This window comes from Rhinatrema bivittatum, chromosome 3, assembly GCF_901001135.1.
Source record: "Rhinatrema bivittatum chromosome 3, aRhiBiv1.1, whole genome shotgun sequence".
Taxonomy (NCBI): domain Eukaryota; kingdom Metazoa; phylum Chordata; class Amphibia; order Gymnophiona; family Rhinatrematidae; genus Rhinatrema; species Rhinatrema bivittatum.
Genome location: NC_042617.1, coordinates 367216996 through 367242819, shown reverse-complemented (window position 1 = coordinate 367242819; position 25824 = coordinate 367216996). Strand labels below are relative to the sequence as shown.

General features: G+C 44.6%; 1 protein-coding gene across 1 annotated transcript in view; it reads right to left on the bottom strand.

Annotated features, from left to right (window-relative positions):
* The window catches only part of CEP162 (centrosomal protein 162), a 423542-nt gene that overhangs the window by 379769 nt on the left and 17949 nt on the right, over nt 1-25824 (bottom strand). The window contains 2 exon segments of the mRNA XM_029595494.1: nt 5035-5167; nt 20353-20451. Of these exon segments, the coding sequence (XP_029451354.1) occupies nt 5035-5167; nt 20353-20412 (193 nt within the window). The 5' untranslated portion in view covers nt 20413-20451.

Below are 25824 nucleotides of genomic sequence, written 5' to 3'. Positions count from 1 at the left end.
CTGTGCAGCTTCCTGACACAGGAGGTAGGAGCCCGTTCCCCTTTGCTTGTTGATGTACCACATGGCCACCTGGCTATCGGTTTGAATCAGGATGAACTGGTTGGAAAGGTGATCCTGAAAAGTCCTGAGAGCATATCTGATTGCATGAAGCTCCAGGTAATTGATTGGTGTTTGGCTTCCTCTAGAGACCAAATGCCCTGAGTTTGCAAGTTTGCAACATGTGCACCCCAGCCAAGGTTGGAGGCAACTGTTGTCAAGGTTATTTGAGGGTCTGGAGCCTGAAACGGAAGGCCTTGAAGCAGATTGGATTGGTTTATCCAACAAGACAGCGATAAGCGGAGCTGGTTGGTGATGTGGACAATGGTGGACATTGGCTGAGAAGACTGAATCCACTGCAGTTTTAGAGTCCACTGCATTACTCTCATGGCCAGGTGGGCCATGGGAGTGACATGCACAGAGGAGGCCATATGACCCAGTAAAACCAGAAAATGACATGCAGTTGAGTGTTGTCGAGACTGCAGTCGATGGGCCAGAGAAGCGAGAGTGAAAGCTCGATCATGAGGTAGGAAGGCTTTCGCTTTTAGAGTGTCCAAGTCGGCCCCTATGAACGATAGGGTTTCAGAGGGAACTAGCCTGGATTTTGGATAGTTTATGAGAAACCCTAGGGAGATCAGGGTATGGCATGTGAGACGTAGAGACATCAGTGCAACTTGTTGAGTAGGAGCCCTGATCAACCAATCGTCGAGATAGGGGTAGATGTGGACACTGACTCCTGAGAAAGGCAGCTACCACTACGAGGCACTTGGTGAAGACTCGTGGGACAGATGCTAGGCCGAATGATAACACTCGATATTGGAAGTGTTTTGGGCCTACTAGGAACCGCAGGAATCTGCGATGTGACGGATTAATTGAAATATGTGTGTAGGAGTCCTGGAGGTCTAGAGAGCAGAGCTAGTCTTCCCTTTGGAGAAGGGGAAGAAGTGAACCTAAGGTCACCATCTTGAACTTTTCACTTTATAGGTATTTGTTTAAGGTGCGAAGATCCAATATTGGGCGAACGCCACCTGACCTTTTTGGTATCAGGAAATACTGGGAATAGAACCCCTGCTCCTGTTGGGAGAGGGGCACTGGCTCTATTGGTCGGGACTGGAGGAGGAGGGAGACCTCCTGCTCCAGGAGTGATGAGTGGATGGATGTTCCCCACGTCAGTCGAAGTGGGGAATCCGGTGGAACAGAGAGAAAGTTGAGGTGATAACCCTGGGTTATTACAGCGAATACCCACTGATCTGTGGTGACTGTATGCCATGGTTTGGAGAAGTGGCATAACCGGCCTCCGACGGGAATGGTCGGAAACAGAGGCTGGGTACTGCTCTCTAGGAAGGAGTCAAAAGCCAGACGCTGGACCTGGCTGGGGGGCTGGCTGTGATTTCTGTACTCGAGGTTACTTGGATTGGCCTTTTTGGTAAGGCTTAGAAGCTCGAGCGCTGGTCACTGGGGGACAGAATCTCCTTTGCCGGTAGAATTGTCTCTTGGAGTCTCTCCTAAAAGATCTTTTGGAAGAGGACGAGAGATCAGAAGGCAGTAAGGAGAGCTGGCGCAGAGTCTCCTGGTGGTCCTTGAGTAGCCACTGCTTCTTGAATCTTTTTTACGAAAAGATTATCCCCAGCACAGGGCAAGTCAGCTAACCTGTCCTGTACTTCTGGTCTGAGGTCTGAAGACTTGAGCCAGGCCCATCTTCTCGCACTAATTCCTGCTGCCGAAACTCTGGAGGCTGTGTCGAAGACCACGCGGACAATATGGCGACCACCTCGGAGGGTATCCACGTGGGAGGACCCTCGGATCTCACCGGGGTCTAGCCCTGCTAGGGCAGATCAACCCGGTGGCACTGGTCCCAGCTGGTGACCTTTGCGGCTCCTCGAACTTCGGAGACTGGAGACTTTTAAATAGATTTCTACCTTACCTTGTCTCGGCGCTTCCCGGTCTCGTTCCGGGCGGTCTCCAGCTGCAGAGGGAGAGGGAAAATACCTTCACCGCCGCGCTCGAGGTTGCACCCACTGCCTCTCAGCCTCACCCGATGTCAGGGGCTAGATCCCCGCCGAGGGTCAGCTGCCAGACCGAGGCTTACCTCCGAGGGATCGCGGAAATCACCTCGGGAAATCTCAACTGGGGGAGGGACCCAATGGGTGTCACTGCAGGAGAGCGGGGCTTGTCTGTAGAGGTAAGATTTCTTCTTATTTTGGTTTTCTTTGGTAAAATCACTCTAACGCTGTGCAAGCATAAGTAGAATCCCTAACTGCTATGGAGACGAAAAATACTGAAGAGCTGCACTCCCTGCAGGAGTATATGTACTAGGGCGGACGTCAGATTGAAATCTGATCCATCTCCAACTGCTATCAGAAGTACATTATACCCATTGGTCCTGAGTCCATCTGCTACACGCTAGGAAAAAATAAATAATATCTCCTCTTCCCGTGGATGGGTCAGCCCAACTTCATTGGAAAGCTTGGGTCGAGCCGGAGCCCGAACCTGCCCCTCTTTTGGGTTGCCGGTTCCAAAAGGACTGAGTCCTCCCCGAGGGTCGAGGTGACTGGAACAATGGGTTTCTATAGGGCCGGAAGCTCTGGGAGCCCTGGTCCGATCCCTCATGGGAGAGGGGTGCTGAGAGACCTCTTTTTCCTGTCTTCCGGTAGTTGGGGCACTAGAGATTCACCCCACTACTGACTAGCTTTTCCAACTCGCTTCCGAATAGGAGGGATCCCTTAAAAGGCATCTTTGTGAGGTTTGCCTTAGAGGTTGCGTTTGCTGACTAATTGCGCAGCCATACCTGTGTTCTGGCCACCACCACTGAGGCTACTCCTCTGGCCTAGGTACGCACTAGGTCTGGGCTTGCATCTGTCAGGAAGGTTGCGGCAGGTTCAATCACCTCTCCGGCGTACGCCCCAGAGCTATCTGCCTCTCTCGCAAGGAGCAAGTAGGAACGAGCCACCAGGGCACAGCAAGAAGTGATCTGCAGTGTCATTGCTGTCGCGTCGAATGCTTGCTTAAGGATAGATTCTAACCGCCTATCGTGAGCATCTTTCAAAGCTGCCCCTCCCTCAACAAGGATGGTTGTTCGCTTCGAGACAGCACAGATCATGGCATCCACTTTGGGGAAACACAGGTGTTCCTTGACCTCTGGGTCCAGAGGATACAAGGCTTCCAAGCCCCACCTCCTTTAAAGCTTGCCTCTGGGGCATCCCATTCCAGGTCAATCAACTCCTGGATGGCTTCCAGCATTGAGAAGTAGCAAGAAGCTTTACAAAGGGACACCAGGATGGGGTTCTTCTTTGGTTCTGCCATAGGATCCGTGTATGTAGCTGCCAGAGTTTTCAGGGTCTGGGAGACTAGTGCCGGTAATTCATCTCTGTGGAAGAAATGAAGCATGGTCCGGTATTGTTCCAGGCCTGGAGGAATTTCTCCGTCCTCCAGTGGATCCCCGCCGTCATCCATGGTATCTGGGTCCCTGTCAGGGATACTCTTGGTGAGGTGTGGCATGTCTCGCGGCCCACAGACAGGGCCGGGAGAGCGAGGCCCCCCCTCCCCCTCGTTGGGGGCTCAACTTGGGCAGGGCTGACTGCGCCTGAACAAAGGCTTGGAGGCCCTGAAAGAATTCTAACCAAGAGACGGCCGCTGAATCCCTATTTGTCCCAGGGGTAACCGGGATAGGGGCCCATGGACTGCCCTCTCCCGGGAAGGACGCCGTCCCGGAATTGCTTAGGTCTGGGGAGCTATCGAATAAGGTCGCAGCCGATCCGTCCTCTGACTGGGATGGGCCGGGCTTGGAGAATTTTTGAGAATCCAGCCCTCCCTGGGCCTCCTCACAGTGCTGACACAGACAGGATTCCAGGTCAGACTGTGTGGCTCTAATATGGCAGGCCGCGCAGAGAGAGTGCCGCCTGAGCTTCTTTGCTGCCAGGGCCATAGCCTGTGTGGTTTGTGCGTTTAGCTGGTTATTGTATATCGTGCGCACACAGACTCGCCTCGGTGCACATATGTGTAAGCGGTCATTGTGTGCGAACTTATGGACGCAGTTATGTGCGCGGTCATGCGCAAAGTTATGCGTGCAGCTATGTGCGTATTTACACAACTTAGGCGTACAGGCTGGCCCACACTGTGCGTACCAACAGCCGAAAGGGGAAAAATGGCGCTGCACCAAACCGCAAGCAAGATGGCGCCACCGCGGATCGCCACGTGGAGAGTCGATGGAGCCGAAAACGGGGCCTAGCCCATCGGTGGAGCTTCTCAACCCGCTCGGAATCCCCTTCCCTCGCCCAAACGGAGATTGGGAACGAATTCGGTACAGCACGCCGAGCAAGGAGACCGGAGGAAAGAATTACCGAAGCCCTTCCATGTCTCTGGATCGGCAGAGTTCTTATCTACTTACCTGGTCTCAATGCTTACCAGATGAGTACAGAGACTGTCTCTGGCTGTGGGGGCAGAGGGCTTTGGCCTTCACCGCTGTGCTCGGCTTCTGCACCCTCTGCCTTTCAGCTGCTTCAGCAGCTAAGTCTACGCCAGGAACCGGCTACCGGACCAAGGCACACCTCTGAGGGATCTCGGAAATCACCTCAAGAAATCTCAACTGGGGGAGGGACCCTTAGGTATCACCGCAGGAAAGCGGGGCTCGATCTTCTTTTAAAGTGAAGGTAAAAAATGTCTTTGTTTGTGCTGCAATCCCGCTCACACAGTGCTAGTGTGGGGATAGCGTCTGCATCTGCTAGGAGACGAAGAGATACTGAAGAGCTGAAGTCACTGCAGGGTATATCTAGGGTGACGTCAGCTTTGAAACTTGACTCTGTCTCCCATCTGCTAGCAGAGGAACACATAACCCACTGGTCCTGAGTCCATCTGGCTACATGCTAGGAAATCAAACATTATAGATATCCATTTATTCTTTTTCAGGGTACTCTGTTAAACTATAGCATGCAATGCAAAGATTTTTACTAACAATCAATGGACATTGATGTAAAACTATAGACAAACAGTGTTTACTACCATCATCAGACTCTTCATCCATTAACCACCAGGTCCAAGATTGTTTTTTCTTAAGTTCTTTCTTTTTTGGCTGTCCAAGTGTTTCAAGAATACCAGATTTCTTTGAACTTCCAAGCGAATCATCTGAGAGAGACTAAATTCAAAATACAGAAATACAATTCAGAATTAAAAATGACTCAAGTTAAATAATTTGTCATTATTAAAGTTTAAACATCTCTAAGAGCACATCTCTCATCCAAGGTACTGCAGAAAGCTTTAACATTTGAACAAGCCTCACCAAAATACTTGTCCAGTAGCATTGTTTCTTATCTTTTGCTATTAGCAGGTGTGATTTGTTAAGCAATCAAAACATGGTTTCATTTTTTTCTCTCTGTGATAGAAAAAATGGTAAAGGAAAATTGGTTCTTACCTGCTAATTTTCATTCCTGTAGTATCATTGATCAGTCCAGACTCCTGGGTTTATGCATCCCTGCCAGCAGATGGAGACGGAGAAAGCTTCACTGACACTGCTTCATAATCCCTGGTGCCACCTGCAGTTCCTCAGTATTAATTGTACCCAAGAACAAAACACTTACAAAAAGAAAACTTCTAAAAACTTTTCCAAAAACATGAAAAAATGTGTATCAAAAAGAGGTATTCTTGAGCGGATGACTCTCCACCTCCATAGATCGGGTGGGTTCTAGACTGATCCATGATACTACTGGAACGAAAATTAGCATGTAAGAACAAATTTTCCTTTCCCTATACTTACCCGGATCAGTCCAGACTCCTGAGATGTACCAAAGCTCCCTACTAAGGGTGGGACCTAGAGACTCCCACTTGCAAGACACTTTCGCCAAATGACCGAGACTCCGGATCTCCTACATCCAGACGGTAGTGCCTTGCAAAAGTATGCAGCGACTTCCAAGTCGCTGCTCTACAAATTTCCTGTGGTGAAACCAACTGAGCCTCCACCTACAAGGCCGCTTGAGACCATGTAGAGTGAGCCCTCAAACCTTCAGGCACCTGACAGCCTTTGAGAATGTATGTCAATCCAATAGCCTACTTAAGCCTTGGAAGCCTGGGTACCTTTCTTCAAACCACTCCATAAACCGAAAAGATGATCAGACCTCCTAAAATCAATCGTTACCTTGAGATATCTCAACAAAGCCCTGTTAACCTCTAAAAAGCCTAAGCTCTCGTGCATCGTGAGTCACTCAGGAAATCTAACTGAAAGGTCACGCAGGAAATCTAACTGAAAGGTCACTCAGGAAATCTAACTGAAGAGTCACTCAGGAAATCTAACTGAAGTGTACATCTCCTAAGGGATTGTTTTGCACTAATTTACCTTAGAAGCACATTATAAATTAGAAGGAAAGAGCTCAGTAACCCACATTCCAGTGGAAACACTGAGAGGAGAGGATCACCTTGCTGGTGGCTGAAAGGAATCAGTAAGTTTTTGCTTGGGACATTGACTTTTTTAAAAGTATTGGGGCAAAGTTAACTATTTGGGAATATTATTTTGTGTGTTTGTGCCTTTAATAGTCAGAAAGGCAGTGAATACACAAGTTAGACTGTTTGTATTTTTAGTCAGTGAATAAGGTAGCAGTAGGTAGTGTGTTTATTTTTAGGAGTCTGCAGAACTGAATATTCTCCAGACTTTTAAAGAGCTGAGTTTTTGTATTTAATACTGAGTGCATTGTATTGAAAAAAAAAAAAAAACCCCCACAAAAAAAAACAAACAACCCACAAAAAAGTAGCCAGAAGCTAGAAATAAGCTAGGAGCAGTATATACCAAAGTAAAAAAGTTGAATAGTTCAGCTCAGTTACTCACCTTGGAAAGGTGTTGAGGTAGCGATTGGATTTGAATAGGGACCAACATTTGTTAATCAAGGGAGCAGTGAATCACTCAGGCTGACTAACTGAAGTTAGACTGTATTTCTCAACCCTCCCACCCCTCGCCCACCCACCCCTAGCTCATCCCTTAATTTATAGGCAGGTGCCACTTTCACAAAAAAAACAAAAAACAAACAAACATCAACAAAAACTTTATTGAGAATTCGATCAGACCCCGGTAGGCCACTACCAGACACATAGTGAATTCACTAATACATTTAAAGGAAGTTAGACACATTCCTACTCCCGTAGCAACCTAAAATTTAACTAGGAACTGAACAAAATTGAGATGAAGGCAGCAGTCCAGCAGCAAGAGGGGGGCTTCCCAGTCTTTTGCATCGAGTGTCACATGTATGAAATGTAAATATTGTGCTGTTCAATTTCTCCCCTTCCATCCCAAGTTTATTTTCCTTGTTTTTTGTAACTTTCCCTCTCCCTTTTTCTGATTCACTGTATTTAAAGTTCAAGGTTCTTATTGAAAATATTGTTTTTTACGTTACGTTATGCTTTACACTCCTTGTTATTTGTAAACCGGGTTGATGTGATGCCTATCATGAAACTCGGTATAACAAAAACAATAAATAAATAAATAAATGTATGATTTTTTTACCCACCGGTGAGAAGTTGTACATGTGCATGCGATGCAAAGAGCTCCTGGCTCTCAGAGAACGAGTCCGATCTCTGGAGGCTAGAGTGGCAGACCTGGAGGAGCTGAGGCAGACAGAGAGGTATATAGATGAGACCTTCAGGGACATAATAGTCAAGTCCCAACTTCAGACTGGCAGCCCTAGTGCTGCCTTGGAGGAAGAAGGTCTCATAATGGGAGAGCACCAACCAGGTGTAGCAGGAAAGGATCCTGTAGCAAGGACCTGCTCTCTAGGTGATGCATTGTCCTTTCGCACTGAGGATATCTCCCCAAGGCCTACTGCCCAGGAGGGAAGGGTTAGGTCGGCCGTCATAGTTGGTGATTCGATTATTAGGAATGTAGATAGCTGGGTGGCTGGTGGGCGTGAGGATCGCCTGGTAACATGCCTACCTGGTGCGAAGGTGGCGGACCTCACGCGTCACCTAGATAGGATTTTAGACAGTGCTGGGGAGGAGCCGGCTGTCGTGGTACACGTGGGCACCAACGACATAGGAAAATGTGGGAGGGAGGTTCTGGAAGCCAAATTTAGGCTCTTAGGTAGAAAGATTAAATCCAGAACCTCCAGGGTAGCATTCTCTGAAATGCTCCCTGTTCCACATGCAGGTCACCAGAGGCAGGCAGAGCTCCGGAGTCTCAATGCGTGGATGAGACGATGGTGCAAGGAAGAGGGATTCAGTTTTGTTAGGAACTGGGGAACCTTTCGGGGAAGGGGGAGTCTCTTCCGAAGTGATGGGCTCCACCTTAACCAGGGTGGAACCAGACTGCTGGCGCTAACCTTTAAAAAGGAGATAGAGCAACTTTTAAACTAGAACAAAGGGGAAAGCCGACAGTCGCTCAACAGCGCATGGTTCGGAGAGAGGTATCTTTAAAGGATACTAATGATGCATTAGAATTAGGGCATCCCGACAGTGAGGTTCCAATAATTAGAAAAGTAGTCCAAGTGCCTGTAACTAAAAGCTCACCTGAGCTAAAAAATTCTAACTTATCCCTATCAATTAAAAAGCAGAATAAAAATACAAACAAAAAACAAACTTTGAAATGTTTGTATCCTAATGCCAGAAGTCTAAGAAGTAAGATGGGAGAATTAGAATGTATAGCAGTAAATGATGACATAGACTTAATTGGCATCTCAGAGACATGGTGGAAAGAGGATAACCAATGGGACAGTGCTATACCGGGGTACAAATTATATCGCAATGACAGAGAGGAGCACTCAGGAGGAGGTGTGGCGCTTTATGTCCGGGATGGCATAGAGTCCAATAGGATAAACATCCTGCATGAGACTAAATACAAAATTGAATCTTTATGGGTAGAAATCCCTTGTGTGTCAGGGAAGACTACAGTGATAGGGGTATACTACCGTCCACCTGGTCAAGATGGTGAGATGGACAGTGAAATGCTAAGAGAAATTAGGGAAGCTAACCAAATTGGTAGTGCAGTAATAATGGGAGACTTCAATTACCCCAATATAGACTGGGTAAATGTATCATCGGGTCACGCTAGAGAGATAACGTTCCTGGATGGAATAAATGATAGCTTTATGGAGCAATTGGTTCAGGAACAGACGAGAGAGGGAGCAATTTTAGATCTAATTCTCAGTGGAGCACAGGACTTGGTGAGAGAGGTAATGGTGGTGGGGCCGCTTGGCAATAGTGATCATAATATGATCAAATTTGATTTAATGACTGGAAAAGGAACAGTGTGCAAATCCAAGGCTCTCGTGCTAAACTTTCAAAAGGGAAACTTTGATAAAATGAGAAAAATTGTTAGAAAAAAACTGAAAGGAGCAGCTACAAAAGTAAAAAATGTCCAAGAGGCGTGGTCATTGTTAAAAAATACCATTCTAGAAGCACAGTCCAGATGTATTCCACACATTAAGAAAGGTGGAAAGAAGGCAAAACGATTACCGGCATGGTTAAAAGGGGAGGTGAAAGAAGCTATTTTAGCCAAAAGATCTTCATTCAAAAACTGGAAGAAGGATCCAACAGAAGAAAATAGGATAAAGCATAAACATTGGCAAGTTAAATGTAAGACATTGATAAGACAGGCTAAGAGAGAATTTGAAAAGAAGTTGGCTGTAGAGGCAAAAACTCACAGTAAAAACGTTTTTAAATATATCCGAAGCAGAAACCCTGTGAGGGAGTCAGTTGGACTGTTAGATGATTGAGGGGTTAAAGGAGCACTTAGAGAAGATAAGGCCATCGCGGAAAGATTAAATGATTTATTTACTTCGGTGTTTACGGAAGAGGATATTGGGGAGGTACCCGTAATGGAGAAGGTTTTCATGGGTAATGATTCAGATGGACTGAATCAAATCACGGTGAACCTAGAAGATGTGGTAGGCATGATTGACAAACTGAAGAGTAGTAAATCACCTGGACCGGATGGTATACACCCCAGAGTTCTGAAGGAACTAAAAAATGAAATTTCAGACCTATTAGTAAAAATTTGTAACTTATCATTAAAATCATCCATTGTACCTGAAGTCTGAAGGATAGCAAATGTAACCCCAATATTTAAAAAGTGCTCCAGGGGCGATCCGGGAAACTACAGACCGGTTAGCCTGACTTCAGTGCCAGGAAAAATAGTGGAAAGTGTTCTAAACATCAAAATCACAGAACATATAGAAAGACATGGTTTAATGTAACAAAGTCAGCATGGCTTTACCCAGGGCAAGTCTTGCCTCACAAATCTGCTTCACTTTTTTGAAGGAGTTAATAAACATGTGGATAAAGGTGAACCAGTAGATATAGTATACTTGGATTTTCAGAAGGCGTTTGACAAAGTTCCTCATGAGAGGCTTCTAGGAAAAGTAAAAAGTCATGGGATAGGTGGCGATGTCCTTTCATGGATTGCAAACTGGCTAAAAGACAGGAAACAGAGAGTAGGATTAAATGGGCAATTTTCTCAGTGGAAGGGAGTGGACAGTGGAGTGCCTCAGGGATCTGTATTGGGACCCTTACTGTTCAATATATTTATAAATGATCTGGAAAGAAATTTGACGAGTGAGATAATCAAATTTGCAGATTACACAAAATTGTTCAGAGTAGTTAAATCACAAGCAGATTGTGATAAATTGCAGGAAGACCTTGTGAGACTGGAAAATTGGGCATCCAAATGGCAGATGAAATTTAATGTGGATAAGTGCAAGGTGATGCATATAGGGAAAAATAACCCATGCTATAATTACACAATGTTGGGTTCCATATTAGGTGCTACAACCCAAGAAAGAGATCTAGGTGTCATAGTGGATAACACATTGAAATCGTCGGTGCAGTGTGCTGCGGCAGTCAAAAAAGCAAACAGAATGTTGGGAATTATTAGAAAAGGAATGGTGAATAAAACGGAAAATGTCATAATGCCTCTGTATCGCTCCATGGTGAGACCGCACCTTGAATACTGTGTACAATTCTGGTCGCCACATCTCAAAAAAGATATAATTGCGATGGAGAAGGTACAGAGAAGGGCTACCAAAATGATAAGGGGAATGGAACAACTCCCCTATTAGGAAAGACTAAAGAGGTTAGCACTTTTCAGCTTGGGGAAGAGACGACTGAGGGGGGATATGATAGAGGTGTTTAAAATCATGAGAGGTCTAGAACGGGTAGATGTGAATCGGTTATTTATTCTTTCGGATGGTAGAAAGACTAGGGGGCACTCCATGAAATTAGCATGGGGAACATTTAAAACTAATCGGAGAAAGTTCTTTTTTACTCAACGCATAATTAAACTCTGGAATTTGTTGCCAGATAATGTGGTTAGTGCAGTTAGTATAGCTGTGTTTAAAAAAGGATTGGATAAGTTCTTGTAGGAGAAGTCCATTACCTGCTATTAAGTTCACTTAGAGAATAGCCACTGCCATTAGCAATGGTTACATGGAATAGACTTAGTTTTTGGGTACTTGCCAGGTTCTTATGGCCTGGATTGGCCACTGTTGGAAACAGGATGCTGGGCTTGATGGACCCTTGGTCTGACCCAGTATGGCATTTTCTTATGTTCTTATGCATGAAGCGTAGAAGCCTTCAATTCCGGAAAAGCCGGAAGCTCCATTGTCTGATTAACAAGAAAAGCCAATACCGCCTTTGGAAGAAAAGAGGGTAACGTCAGCAAGGACACTCCTGAGTTCAGGATCTAAAGGAAAGGATTGCAGCAATATAAAGCCTGCAACTCCAAAATTCTCCTCACAGAACAAATGGCTACTAAGAAGACGACCTTTAAAGTAAAATCCTTAAGTGTCACTCTGCAGAGGTTCAAAAGGTGCCTCATACAAACCTCGGTGAACGAGATTAAGATTCCCCATATGGACAAACTCTTCTCACTGGAGGGCACAAATTCTTAACCCCCCCCCCCCCCCGAATAAACCTAACCACATCGGAATGAGAGGACAACTTTAATCAAAACACCAAGAAATCCCCCCTTTCCTAAGGCTGAAACAGAACTGTACAGCTCAGCTGCAATTTAAATTCCTACATCGTTTTTATATGGCTTCGGCGCAGGCTAGTAAGTTGGATTCTGGGGGAACAGGTTGTTGTCCTAAATGTGCAACCCCTCGCAGTACGCTAGGGCATCAATTTTGGACTTGCCCACGTATCGTACAGTTTTGGCGACAGGTACATGGTTATCTCCAAACTCAATGTGGTATCCATTTTGCATACCATGTCAATGTTTTCCTCTGGGATGACAGTAGGGGCATTCCTTTTCGTAGTACCCATGTAAAATGGTGGTTTCGCTTAGAGATTATATTAGCAAAAAAATGTATTTTACAAAAATGGCTTTCACAAGACTCTCCTACTCTTATGCAATTACGTAATATGGTTCACTTCACATGTATACTGGACAAAGTTATTGCAAAAATAGAATGGTTTCAACCCAAATGATTGTTTCTGAAACGTTGGGATCTGTATCTTTCCTCACTCTCACCCGTGGCGAGGGGTCTTATACTCAATGACTTGTCTATAGAGTAAACTTGTACTCATTTTTTATCTCCTGAGACTCATGATGTGTTGCTCTTTTGAATCACGCTGCTTTTTGGTGCTTACGGTCTGTAACTGATTTCATCTATATATATATTTGTTCATGACTCGAATTTTTGATTATTGTGGGTGGGGGGTGGGTGGGAATGCTAGTCTGCCTGAAGTTCCTTTTATGTTGTTCGTATTTCTGTCCCACCAGAAAGCAGAACCACTTTTGGGGACCATTACCTTTAATGTCTGAATTTTATTTTTGTATACAACCACTTCTGCTCCCTCCACCCCCCCCAAATAGGAAGATCGGTGGGCCATATGGCCGCAGGATCGCTTCCCCATATGTGCCGTGCAAATGCACGGAATGGCGCACTGGCCCTGGGTCCTCCTCTTCGCCGTGCGGAGATGGGATCCTGCGACGGCCTTGCAGGTCCGGTGCTCCACTTCCAGTTCCAGTTGGGTGGGCCTGGGTCCAAATTGGGTGGGCAGCTGCCCACCCAGGCCCACCCGAGGCTACGCCACTGCAGCAACCAACAAGGGCCCCAACATTTACAGTCTGGGAAACTGATAAGCACGGGGGTAACCTGCCCAGAGCAGCAGTTACAACACTTAACAGAAGGCATGATTACCCTTAACAAAATGAGCCTTGATGTTTTTCACGCAACTGCAACATTGCTCTCTGCTTCGAAAGAGGGCAGTGGGAGGTGGAGGGAAAGAGAAATTTGGATTAGGGACAACTAACACGAGCCATGACTTTTTTTTTTTTTTTTTAACAGTGCAGATTACTGATGTGCAAATATTAAGGAAAAAAAACACAGGTCTGCTTCTAAAGCGAAGTCCATAAGCAAAGCACGTCAAGCAGCACTGACGTGGAGGTAACCTGCATGGCAGATACTACCACAGTAAGCTTGCTGGGCAGACTGGATGGACCAATGGTCTTTTTCTGCCATCATTTCTATGTTTCTATGAGATATTGGGAACTAGAAACAAGCCTGTGAAGATAAAGTATGAGTTGCATCCATCCAGGCATTTCACATCCTAATTGGTCCAGCACTGGAGAAATTACTTACCTGATAATTTCGTTTTCCTTAGTGTAGACAGATGGACAGGGCAGTAGCCAATTCGTGTTGCACAGCTCTCAGGAGGCAGGCTGGGCAGAGGGTTTGTCCCTTGGCTTTCTTGGCCGGTGGTGCCATGATTTGTGCACGTAGAGTCACTCAAACTCGTCTGTGCGTTTATATGCATGCGCCGGGAGGCTTAGATATGCGCTCCAGGTGCGCCGAAGATGTGCGTGCAAGCTGCGAAAGATGTACGTGTAGGCCGCTATGTGCGCTTATAGAGATGCACGTGCCGCTGTGCGCACAGCTTTAATTTGTGCGCCCGGCGTCGTTGAGCGTGTTGCTGTTCACACGGCCCAGATGCGCGCGCTGCTGTGCACAAAAGTAGTTTATGCGCCCGGCTCACCACTGTGCGCATGGCTCAGTTGTGTGGACAATACGGCGATCGAGGGGGGAGAATGGCGCCGACGACCACGCAGGCAAGATGGCGGCCCCCCTCGGAGGGTCTCGATGTGGGAGGACCCTCGTACTGGATCGGGATCTAGCCTAGACGGGGCTGCTCAACTCGATAAAACAGATGCCGGATGGCGATCTGTGCAGCTATCCGAGCCTCAGAGACCAGAGACTTTAAGAAAAGTTTTCTACCTTACTTTGTCTCGGCGCTTCCCGGTCTCGTGACGGGCGGTCTCCGGCTGTGGGGGGGAGAGGGAAAATATCTTCACCGCTGCACTCGGTATTGCACCCGCTGCCTCTCAGCCGCTCCCATTCCTGGGGGCTAAGTCCACGCCGGGAACCGGCTACCGAACCGAGGCTTACTTCTGAGGGATCTCGGAAATCACCTCAGGAATTCTCGACTGGGGGAGGGACCCTTAGGTATCACCGCAGGAGAGCGGGGCTCGTATGTAGAGGTAAAATTATTTCTTTCTTCTTTGGTTTGGAATTTTCTAATGCCGTGCAAGCATGTGTAGAGTCCCAAACTACTATGGAGATGGAGAAATACTGAAGAGCAGAGCTTCCTGCATGGGTATACATAGTGCTGACGTCAGATTGAAATCTGACTCTGTCTCCAACTGCTATCACGAGTACACTATACCCATTGGTCCTGAATCCATCTGCTACATGCTAGGAAATTACAGTTATCTGTACAAACTAAAAAAAAACAAACAAGAAAGAGAGAAGGCATGGCCCCAGCAATCACCACAGCTGAGGAGGTTATGCAGGAAGTACACAGTTAAGTGTAATCTTAAAATTAATTTAATCATTCGGCAACTTCTTTAAAGAAATTTTTAAACTAGAATCATCAGTCCAGCAGCAAAATGGGGGACTATCCAGAATTTTGCTCAGAGATCCACATGTATAATTATCTTTCTGTTGGGGAGAGATCTTACTTGTAAAAATGGTGCAAAGCGATCCTATCTCAAAGTGAATGACTACAGACACTACAAGCTAGAGTAGCAGACCTGAAGGAGCCAAGACAGTCATAGAGGTATATAGAGAATTCCTTCAGAGATATAGAGCAGTCCCACTTCCATTCTAGCAGCCTTTGTGCAACTCTGAACAGCAAGGTCTCTACAAAGGAGATCATCAACTTGGAAGGGCAGGAACTAATCCCATAGTTCATCTCCAGTTGTCAAGGTGAACAGTCACCAGACCTCGAGCGAGGGATGTAGTCTGGTGGGGGACTCATGCTTTGTTCCAAGCCACTTGTTATTAAACTCCCTCATAGAGAATCTCTTGCCAAGGAACCTGCTATTTTTTCAGGGATAATGTCTAAAAATGGGTTGGTTTTGTACCTGTATCAATAAAGGTATGCACACCTGTGCCAATCTTCTCTTCGGCCCCAAAGGGGGTCCCCCAAGCCACTTAGGAACTTTTCTCAGTGCCTCTACTGGGGCCACAGGATTTTGCGTCACACTCAACACCTAACCTGAGACAAATCCAGAGACCAGCACCACAAAGAGGGTAGAGATGAGCTTTCCTGTATTTGTGGAATCCAAAGGGGGGAAGCTTTCCGCTTCACTTCTTAGGCCGGGACCCTGACAATGCTTTGCTGCTTGGCCTCACATTGAGACTTGGGGCTCTTAAAACACTTAAAGGTAGATTTTAAAAGCCTTGCGTGCGCAAAAACGGCCACATACGCACGTAAGCGGGCCATATGAGAGGTTCGCAAATTTTAAATGAAAATTCTAAAAAGAGGAGTCGATTTGTACTCTGCAGTCTCTGCTAGCTGCATTGTACAAATCAACTCCTTTTCATCACTTATAAGGTCAAAAATTCTTTAAATTATGTCAATTTTACAACGGATACCTCTGAATGTGTCTGTAACACCACCCCCCCTATCCCCAACCCGCCTCCCCAAAACTCACCCTGAATCAAAGTTCCCCCTTACAATCGTCCATACATAGAGTATCAAACTGAGCCCTATAGTCTCTCTCTCTCTCCGCCTAATGAGGAGCTGTAACAAACTGGCACGCATAAGATATGTGCGTATAGCTGCAGATATGCATGCGTGAAGAGTATTGTATAACCTACTCGTGTAGGTTATAAAATAGTGTGTATTTTTGTGCACACGCAGCCCTTTTAAAATATATCCTTGAGTATCTTTTATAGGACCTCCATCTTCCAGGCAAGGTATTGCTGCACCCTAGGGAACATACGATTACAGCTGTAGCAGTTGGAGAAGTCGTAGTCCTCACCCATGCAACGATAGCAGACGGAGTGTGTATCTGGACATCCAGCGCCCACAGATGCAAACCTTAAACCGGATTACCATGGGCTTCTTAGCACTGGAATTCTCCATTGACATAAATGATTATTTTTTTGCTAGAACTTAAAACTTCTGTTTGAGGGGCTACCAAGACAGTGGCAAAATGTTTGAAAAGTAACAAGGCAGTAACAGAAGGCACAAGGCCAAAAATCAAAAAAATTGTAAGAGAGAGATTGGATCACATCTATGTGGTATCTCAGATGAACAAAGACTGAAGGTCTCACGAGGCAACTCCTGCACATGTTCAGTAAAACCTTTACTGGGCTTTGAAAGTTGGGTCTGTGTTGGTGCCATCAGATGTTGTCACCCACACATAATGGCTAATTCATTCCTGCTTATCAATGGAGAACAAATGAACAAACAAATGAGAGAAGGGTGGCTTGCTTGAGATATTGCAACCTTCCAACCCTATACCACTGTCCTCTCTGTCTATCCCCAGCAAAACGACAAACCTTTCTCGATAGTCCTTCCACAATATAACTTATGAAATGTTGAAAACAATTGGTCTAAGGGCCAATCCCTGTAGTATACCACTAGTAACTCCTCTATTCTTGGAGTGAACTCCAATGATCACTATATTTTGTCACCTTCCATTCAACCACTGGCTCCCAGTAAACTTCCGGATCCTCCATAAATCTCTCACAATCATTCATAAAAATATCCACCATCAAACCCCGCTTGATCTGTCTCATCCTCTCAGACTGCACTCGACAGCCAGGCCTTTAAGGGATGCTTACAAGGGATCTTTACACGTTCCTACAATCAAATTAGTGCACCACGCAAACATCAGAGACCGGTCATTCTCTACAGCAGGCCCTTCCATGTGGAACGCCATGCCTCCGGACCTCAGACTGGAGACTTGTCTAACAACTTTTAAAAAGAAACTAAAGACATGGCTGTTCAGCCAAGCCTTCCCCACCACAAACTCCATTGCCTGATCTAGAATTGTTCACCACACATCTCTGTAAACAAAACTTTTCCAAATTTCTCATGCCTAATATCCATTAAAGAGAGGTTGGCTCCTAGCCCCCTCCACTGTATATAGTATTTATTCTATTTTATTGCACTTTATATATTTATTGCTCCGTTCACCCCTTCTTTATTTTCCTACTCCAAGTTAAGGCTTCCTTGTTATAATGTAACTGTATGCTCTGTATCTCTTGTTGATTGGTTAATTGTATATTCTACTTAGTTCATTGTAAACCGAATTGATTTGATTTGTATCAAGAAATTCGGTATATAAAAGCCTTAATAAATAAATAAATAAAAACCAATTTCTAACCCAGTCTGTCAATCACTCTACCAAGGGTGCTCGTCTTATTTATAAGCCACCTATGTAGAACTATGTCAAAGGCCTTAAAGAACTCCAAATATACTACATTTAAAGTTCTCCCCTGATCCAACTCTCTGGTCACTCAAAGAAATTTATCAGATAAATCTGACAAGACCTTCCCCTAGTAAAACCGTGGCCTCTGATCTTGTAATCCATTGGATTCCAGAAACTGCACTGTCCTGCGTTTTAGCAGTGATTCCATTAAATTAACTCACCATTGAGATCAGACCAACTGGCCTATAGTTCCAGCCTCTTCCTTACTTCCAGTTTTGTGAAGAGGAACCACACCCACATGTCTCCAGCCTCTGTAATTACTCCCGACTCTAAAGAAGCATTGAAACGATCAGCCAGCAGAGCTGACAGAACTTCTCTAAGTTCTGTTAAAATCTCGGATGCATCCCATCCAGCTCCATCTTTTAGTTTAGTTAGTTCCTCACGAACAATCTTTTGAGGTTTACCTTAATCTTGTTATACTGCTGTCTAGCATTAAAGTTTCTCAGCTACCAAAATTAACATTTACTATTTATGTGACAACATTAGTGTTTCTGGCCAGAGCCAAGTATGTGTTTGCTGCAAAATGCAGCTCACAAGTCAGTCACTCGGGTGCAGGCATCTTAGACTTTCCTTTTCTGGTCCGGACAAGTCAGGTCCTCTGTCTGTGTGTCCTGTTTTTTTCCAGTCTGGATATCTTCTTTAAACTACTATAATATCTTTAATAACTCAATAAAAAATTTCATCTGCTCTCTCGCGAATTTATCTACCACAGTATATAACTCATTCTCTAGATACCTTACATGTTCTATGAAACTAGCTAGGCCAAAGAAAAAACAAAGAAATATATTTCTGTAATTGTATTATCCTTTACTAATTTATTTTCCTATCAGGAAATCTCTTTGACCATTTGATGGAACCAAAATAGTTTACTAGATTTTATATATGCTTGATATTCTCTCTAAATGCTGCTATCAGTGTTTGAACATTCCACACATATAGTACAGTTTTAAAGCTGTCTCAATACTTCTAAGTTTACTGTGTCTCAAATACAGGTGAAACTTTTCCATTTTATACGCAAACAGTTTTCTCACACACATTACTTTCTTGGAGCTTAGTTTTTTTTTTTTTACCATTAACTATTTTTCTCCTCAAAATTTGATCTCCTTATCTTTTTGTAAAAGTAATATTTTTAATTTTTCCTATCAGTTTTATCATTAAATTTAATATGAAAGATATCCAAAACTCATTCACACTTTATTTCATACAACAAAATTATGATTCAGGATTAGGGTCTGCGCCCTACTTCTATCCTATTCGTTATTATACAGCTGACAAAATTCAGAAAATTTCTTTGAAATAAATTTCTAAATTTTAGCTAATAGAGGAGCTGCTCAATTATACTACCTCTGTCTCCTCTGCCTTCTCAACGGTTTCTCATTAACTACCTAACACCAACTGTCACTCCAAACTCGAGGCACTGTCCCTGAGCCAGCTGGAGACATCTGTAGTGCTTCAGAAATTGAAAATCTAGAAATTCTTACTGAAGCAGGTTCCAAGTGCAGTTGCTGATAAAAAAAGTGAGGTCTTGTTGCCCCCTTTTGTCTAACTATATCATAGTTTCTGAAACATCACAAATCCAAATTACATAAATTCACTGTACAAGGTCATATAGGATAAAGCATTAAAAAAAAAACCTATATTTTAGATAAATATGGCCACTTACAAAAGCAAAAATGACGTTTTTATAGCAGCATCACATACCTGCTAATAGGCCTTCCAGCTTCCACAATCAAACCCCTCCAAATCTTACAAAATGCCATGGCTCGCATCCTTACAAACTCAAGAAAGACTGATCATATTACTCCCATATTACAAAACCTCCACTGGCTACCAATCACCTATCGCTCTCAATACAAAACACTCACTATCATACATAACACGCTATATAAAAATAACTCCCCCTGGATCGAAGATATGCCACACTTCCACCAGGCCAACCGTCCTACCAGAAACTCCCTTGCGGGCACCCTCCACACCCCTTCACTCAAAATTGCTCACCTCACAAACACCAGAGCGAGAGCCTTCTCCATCGCCGGCCCCACCCTTTGGAACTCCCTCCCCACCGAGCTCCGACTAGAACCTTCACTTAATCAATTCAAAAAAGGAATCAAGACCTGGTTATTTAAACAGGCCTATCCCAACGCCTCTCAACCCTAGCATTTGACTTCTCCTCAACACTCATTATTTCCCTCTCCCTAGTACAGTGTCCCCCCGCCCCCCTACACACCCTCCCTCCCTCACCACCCCATCCATTTTATGGCTTCCTGATATTCAGTCACCACCTCTCCTTCCCATTGCCTCCCCCTGCCCCCTTGTACAGTTCCTACCCCACCCCGCCTCCCCTATGCGCTTCATCCCCCACCCCCGCGCTACCCCCCACTTTGTCGTCTCTTGTATATAATTAATTTATGTCCAACCTGGTTAACCACATGTAATCTCATTTAATAACTGTGGCGCCCGTTGGCTCTACAGTAAAGTTGTCACCTTTTAACTTCCTATCCTTCCTCCATCTATCATTGTAATTTCCTTTCTCAGTTGTCTGTAAACCGACATGATGTTTTTTTTTACGAATGCCGGTATATAAAAGTTATAAATAAATAAATAAATAAATAAATAAATACCTCTCTCAAAAATTGTTCAAATTGTTCATCTAGGTCTTCTTTTGAAATCCGATGAGCCATCCTTCAGTAATTTATTTTGAACCTCAAGTACTTTCAGACCTAGAAAAATACCAAATTAAACAAAATATGGTCTCTGAATTGACACTTTAAGATGCTCCTTATGATACAGCACAATAAAATATCATCAGTGCTAAATAAAAAATAAATATACATTTCCTTTACTTCATTTTTTACCTGCTTTTCAAAGGGAAATAAGGCTTACAAGAGTCCCCTAATAACTTTTGTGCTTCATGTCCTATCTACAATACATTTTCAGGACATGTTGAGGGGACATCAGAATTCTGACAAGGCTGGGTGATCTTGGATCCACACAAATCCTTGAACACCTGCACACAAGGTCTCATAAAGCAGGCCCCTTTAGCTCTAGGAAGAACTACCTGTTTTAGTTCTGGGGAATTCTGCGCTACTGCGGAGCGCAGAATTTGCGCAGAAATTCCCCCCTGCGCAGAATTGCCATTTTCTGCAAATTCTGCGCAGAAAATAGCAGAGGAGACCCTGGCATGCCACGAACGGAACACGGGAAGACAAAGGCTCACGTGTGCCGTGGGATGTGCTCCGCTCGCAGCGAAGATGAAGGCTTGGGTGCGCCATTCGCAGCAAAAATGGAAGGCCCCCGTGTGCCGTGAAGGGAGTGTGCCCCACTTGAGGCGAAAATGGAAGGCCCCTGTGTGCTGCGAACAGAGTGTGCTCTGCTCGCGGTGAAGATAAAGGCCCCGGTGAGGCAGAATGTATATGTGTGTGTGTGTGTGTGTGTGGAGAGGGAGTGGGTTGTGAGAGAGGAGAGGGAAGGGGAGGGGAAAGTGAGAGCAGGGAGAGGGGTATGAGAGAGAGCAGGGAGAGGGGTATGAGAGAGAGCATGGGAGGTAAGAGAGCAAGGGAGATGCTTAAGTGTGGGTTTCAGAGAGAGGGAGCCTATATGAGGAGATTGTGAAGGAATGTGTATGTGTGTGAGAGATTGGGAGCTCGTGTGTATGAAAAAGGGATCGTGTGTATGTGAGGGTGCTAGCCTGGTGTGAAGGGGTACATGTGAGAGAGAGACATAGGTAGCCTGTGTGAGGATATATGTGTGAGAGAGAAAGGGAGCTTGTGTGGGTGTGTATGCAAGAGAGAGGGACCTGTATGAGGGGATGTGTGTGTGTGCGTGTGCGAGAGAATGAGGGAGCCTGTATGAGGGTGTGTGAATGTGTACTAGAGAGAGGGAGGGACAGAGGGAGCCTGTGTGAGGGGCAGTACTGAGAATGGGGACAAACTATGGGACTGGTGATAGAGTGGAAGGGGTTGAGCCTAAAGGTGATGGGGAGAGATACTGGCAGGTTGGAGGAGTTGGAGCCTGAGAGGGCAAAGTGGCCAGGGGAATAGGGAGAGCGAGTGGAAGGGACACTCTTACAGTGAATTTCTAGGGAAATTCTGCTCAAAAATATTTAAAATTCTTCATCTTTAAGTAATAACTTTTTTCTGTATTAATTTAAAATGTAATTACTTAAAGACTGTCATGTAAATTGTGTTATATTGACCAATATAAAGTTGCAGAATTTTAAGTTTTTGTGTGCAGAATTTTAAATTTTTTTGCGCAGAATTCCCCCAGGAATACTGTTTACATTGGACCTATCTTTACTTAATAATGGAGCAATGGTTGAAATTAATTACACATCAAAGAGAAATTAATATCTATGTGAAAATTATAATACATAAACTAACATCCAATAAGCAAAAAACAAAACCACTTGGAGCTGACTGCATTTGTTAGGAGTATGCACTACAGGATTGATTTATTAAGCTTATTTCCCATACACAAAAAACTGGAAAAAATCTTAGTAAATCAGGACCTATATATCAGGGGTAGCCAACTACGGTCCTCAGAGGCTTCCATCAGGCCTTGTTTTCAGGATATCCATAATAAATATATATAAAGATATATATGCATATGATGGAAGCAGTTAATGCAAATCTATCTCATGTATATTCATTGTGGATATCCTGAAAACAGGCCTATTTTTGGCTCAAGGACTAAAGAGGCTACCCCTGATATACATGTTGAGAAGTGTCATATATGCAGAATAAAATTATGGCTTTGTAAAGCATCTTTCAAACTAAAAGGATCTAAAAAAAAAAAAATACTACATTCACAGCACTTTAGAAATATACTAAGGTGGACATCATATAATATATTTTTCAAAGCTTGGAACCGCATACTGGCTTTCAAAAAGGGAGACAAGGCAAAACACAATACTGACATTATTGATATATTTAATTCTGCATTTATACAGCATCCTAGTTTACAACAAATTTCATACAGGTTACTAGTCCCTGTCCTTGAGGAGTTTACAATCTAAAAGGTGATTTTTTCAAAAGTTGCATGTGTAAAAAAATAGCAAGTTTGCTTACTGAAAAGGTGTTTTCCATAGATAGCAAGATGAATTAGTCATGATCTGAGGGTAATGTCATCAGGCAGCATTGAACGAATCCGTCTCTCCAAGCTAGTAGAGCTTTGAGCTCTTCTGAGCATGTGCGGGAGCTCCCATAAGGGCATTGCCTTAGTATCTCCTCAGTCTGTTCCAAAGCTAGGACAGGGATAGTTTGCTGTCCAGGGAGGAGGGCAGGCATCTCATGACTAATTCATTCTGCTGCCTACATAAAATACCGCTTTTTTTCCCCACCGATTTGCAGGGTTGAATTAGCCATGATCTGTGGGAAGTCCCAAGCTGAGGATTGCAGCATCTTTTTTTAAGCAATTCAGACTCCACAGTGGAAACCAGACTATTTACATATCATATGGTGCAAGACTGCCTGTCCCACCACACTATCTACAGAAGGTAAGGCATCTAAGAAGTAGTGGGAAGTGAATTTATGCAACCATGATCAGGTAGTTTGCTTTATATATGTCTTCGACTGGAACCTCTCTGAGGTATGCAATGGAGGAAGCTGTTGCTCGTACCTGGTGAGCTCTGACTAGGTTAGTGAGATCAAGTCCAGCTGCTGCATAGCAGTGTTGAATGCAACTCATAATCCAACTGAAAAGCGTTCTCCTGGTTACAGTTGCACCTAAGCCTATGTGGATCATATGAGACAGTTATGATATTTTCCTGTAGGCTTACATATGACATTTTTAGTAGGCCAGAGCTCTTTGCAGTCTAATGTATGCAATGTCTTTTTGCCCTCATGTGCATGATGTTTTGGAAAGAATATCGAAGAATTATTGATTGGTATAAGTGGAATGCAGAGACCACTTTTGGCAAGAATTTGAGATGCATTCTAAGTACCACTTTGTCATGGGAGAACTGCATATAAGGTGGATAATGAACCAGTGCTTGTAACTCGCTCACTCTTCAAGTAGAAGTAACCACTACTAAAAAGAGGACATTCCAGGTTACGTATTTCAGAGAAGCAGTTTCCAAAGGCATAAGGTGTATGAGGACTACATTGATATCCCAAGATACTGGTGATTTGCGAATTGGTAGGTTTAGTTGCAAGAGGCCTTTCATGAATTTAGAGACCAAAAGATGTGTGGAAACAGGCAGTCTATTTTCTGAACAATGATAAGCTGCAATAGTATATGCACCAATGAAATAGCTTGTGAAAGATAGGGAAGATAGGACAGCAGATGTCGTGGCTCAGACGGGTCAAGTTTGTGGGGCAGACACTATTTTCTGTAACACTTCTACTTAAAAGAGTAATTGTGCCTCATTGATGGCTTTCCTGCTGAGAGGATAACATCCTGAATGGGATCTGGAAGAGATTGTTTTGTTAGGACTGAGTGCTCAACATCCATGCATCAGGATTGAGGGTTGGCATATTTGGATACAGGAAAGAACTTTCTTCTTGGGATAAAAGAGTAGGATTGGCTCCTAGATGAATGGGAGGTCTGGCAGAGAGTTGAACTAAATAGGCATATTACAACTCTCTTGGCCTTGCCAGCCTGATCAGAATCAATGTGACTTGTTCCCTCATGAGTTTCTGGACAGTCTTCCCTTTAAGTGGAAATGAAGGAAAAGAGTACACAAGGCCTGTGTTCAGAATTAAGAAGGTGTCTGGATCATTGCATAGAGCACTGCGTCGAATAGAGCAGACTCGATTTATATTTTTGGTTCTGTTCTGTTGCAAATAGGTCTATCCATGGATGACTCCATAGCCTGATCAGTCTGTTAGCTATGGATTGATTCAACATCATTCATGTTGGGGAAATATTCTGCTGAGTCTGTCCAGCAAGGTGTCTGCAATGCTTGGTAAATAAGAGACCTGAAGTGTAACTTGGTTCTGATTTGCCCAGTAGCATATATGTAGGGCTTCCTGGCACAATTTTTGTGTCCGTCGGTGCCTGACGCCCTCTCTCCACCCTCCTTTCCTCTCTGGCGCCTCCCTCTCCGACCGCGGGAAGATTGGCTGCCGCGGCGTTCTTCTGCCGCAAGTCTTCAGGCGTTCCCGGACCGGCTCGACGCTGCTATCCGCCATGTTCCTGGAGGCCTAGGGGCTCACACGTGGCGCAGCCCCAACTGAAGCACTGGCATGAACCTCAGGGGTGTCCCCCGAAGATGACGTCACCCGCGACGAATATTTAAGGTCTCAGTATTTGCTAACACATCAAGTTAGCAAGGGTTTCGCTACCTAAGCTATTCTGCCTCATCGGACTTACCAGAGGTACCCGCTCCTCGGGGGCCTTGCTCTCTCCTTTGTTTTTCAGGGCCCTTGTTCCCAGACTTGCTTCATATACTCTTCTGCCTGGAAGTCATCGCTACCAATTATATCAGCTACATCAGTGAGTTACCATCGTTCTCTCTGAGCTTTCCCTGGAACCAGGTACTCGCTCATTGAGGGCCTGTACATTCCAGCACCTGGCCTTTATTGGGACATTGTGTGAGTGTTACCGTCTGCATACCCTGCCTACTCACTATATCTCAGTTTCTCTACAGCTCAGCCTCCAGGATTCGCTGTTCCAGTATCTGAGGGACTACAGCCCAGCTGGGCTTTCCAGCTCACTACTGCCATCTCTGGTGGTTCAATATATTGTTAATAAAAGAACTAGTGTGTGTCTGTCTCCAAACTTTGAGCCTGACTGGTGGTCCCTCTCGGGATCTTCCCCTAGGGGCGTGGTCATCTGCCACCAGCCCAAGGATCCACCCACAACTATCCCTAACTATAACAGATTGCTAACTCCATGCAGACTGTTAACTCCGAATGATAACACACAGGATCCATGATCTGATTCCTCCCTGTTTGTTTGTGTTGAACATTGCTACCTAATTGTCTGTTTGCATCATTATGTGTTTTCCTTTGAGGATGTGTCTGAATGCATGTAGTGCATTGTGCATCACTCTGAGCTCCACAAAGTTGATTTGTAGCTGGCTTTCTTGAAGTCAAATCAAGTTATTTGCGATTTGTAATAGCCAACATGGGCTCCCCAGCCCATGGTGGAGA